This window comes from Gekko japonicus, unplaced genomic scaffold, assembly GCF_001447785.1.
Source record: "Gekko japonicus isolate JY-2015 unplaced genomic scaffold, Gekko_japonicus_V1.1 scaffold617, whole genome shotgun sequence".
Classification (NCBI taxonomy): domain Eukaryota; kingdom Metazoa; phylum Chordata; class Lepidosauria; order Squamata; family Gekkonidae; genus Gekko; species Gekko japonicus.
This window is the reverse complement of record NW_015171522.1, coordinates 859,601-861,154: the sequence shown is the minus strand read 5'-3', so window position 1 is coordinate 861,154 and position 1,554 is coordinate 859,601. Positions and strand designations below refer to the sequence as shown.

At 67.0% G+C, this 1,554-nt stretch overlaps 1 protein-coding gene across 1 annotated transcript in view; it reads right to left on the bottom strand.

Annotated features, from left to right (window-relative positions):
* Positions 1–558: 558 nt before the first annotated feature.
* The window catches only part of IQSEC2 (IQ motif and Sec7 domain 2), a gene marked incomplete at its 3' end in the record, with an annotated part of 42,129 nt that continues 41,133 nt past the window's right edge, over positions 559–1,554 (bottom strand). Inside the window, exons 12-13 of the mRNA XM_015419461.1 lie at positions 1,218–1,267; positions 559–759 (exon numbers count right to left, since the gene is read on the bottom strand). Coding sequence (XP_015274947.1) covers positions 559–759; positions 1,218–1,267 — 251 coding nt within the window. The remainder of the gene's footprint in view (positions 760–1,217; positions 1,268–1,554) is intronic.

Below are 1,554 nucleotides of genomic sequence, written 5' to 3'. Positions count from 1 at the left end.
TGGGTAGGAGGGGTGCGGGGGGATGGGCGAGTGAGGCGGCACCATCGGGGGCGGCCCGTGGTGCTGCGGAGGAGGAGGGTGCCCGTGATGTATGGGGTAGGGGCCCATGCCCGAAGGCGGAGGGGGCCGTTGCAGGAGCTGTGGGTGGTGGTGGTGGCTGAAGATAAAGTGCTTTGGGGCCTGCGGCCTGTGCAGGGTGTGTTGCCCGGGGGGCCCCGGCTGATGCAGCTGCTGGGGGTAGGTGTGGGCGAGGGCGTGCTGGGGGGCCGGGCTGTAGAGGGGCAATGGCGAGATGGGCTGGCGCCCGTGGGGGAAAGGCGGGTGCTGGGGGGCGGCCGTGGCCATCTGGTGGGCCCGCTTCTGCTGGCTGGGGCGGCCCAGGGTGTAGTGGTGATGGGGCTGGGGGGTGGGGAAGGCCGGGACGGCCGGCTTCTGCGGTGGGGCCGAGAGCGGGGGCTGCTGGGAGTAGTGGAAGCGCTGCGCCTGAGGAGGCAAGGGGTTCGACGGCATGGGCAGGGAGGGGTGGCTGTGGTGGGGGTGGTGCGGGGGGAGGTGGTGGTGGGAGGACGAGGCGGAGGAGGAGGAGGCCGAGGCCTGGCCGGGGGGCATCTGGAAGGGCCCCTTCCCACGCTTGCTGCCAAAGAGGGATCCCAGGAAGGACGAGGAGTTGGAGGGGGGCCGGGGCTTGTACTCCTCGGGAGGAGGCGGCGGCGGCGGGGGCACTCTCTGGTGGGGCCGTGGGCTGCTAATAATAGACCCCTGGAAGGAATGGCAAAGACCGGGGGCGGGGATGGGGGGGGGAAGAGGGGAGAAAAAGAGAGAAGAAGACAAGACAGACAGACAGAAAGAGAGAGGTTGGGGCGTCAGACCGTTGGCTTTGCCAAAACCACCCTCTCTGTGTGGATTCAGGACGGCCCTAAAAGGTCTCGGAGGCTGAGGAGGACGGCTGTTTCTCTCCTGGCCTCCGCTCAGAAGCAAGGCATGCTGGGAAAATCTGACCCGCGTTCCCCTCGTGGGGGAGGCCGAAGCCACCTCCCTCGGATGCCACGAGCGGAGGTGGAGGTGGGGAGAGGAGGCGGACAGACGAGCAAAGAAAGAACGGACAGGCTCGCGAGGCAGAGAGTAAGAGGAAGGGGCGGGGGGGGGACCCCCTTCCCCATGCATCCCTCCCGCCCCGATCCTCCCGCGCCTGGCTTCTTTGCCACCAGCCCACTTACTTCAATGGTGCTGTCCAAGGATCCCACGCTGTTACGGCGGCCCCGCTTGCCTGCAACAGAGCGGGGGTTAGCGAGACCTGGATCCCACCCACCCCCGCCCTTCGGAGCGGCCCTCGAGCTCGGACAGGGGGAGACCCTCGACCAAGAGGGGGCGGCCTCTCTGCCCCGTCCCACCCCCAAGGTACAGCAGCAGAGCAGAGGCAAAGTTAACAGAGGACAGAGGGGAAATAGCAGAGCGTGTGTCTCGCCCCTGTTCTTCTCCCGTGTGACGCGGTGTGCGGGTGTTATGTTAGGTATGGAGCAGAACTGCAAACCAGCTGGAGAAAGAGCATGCATT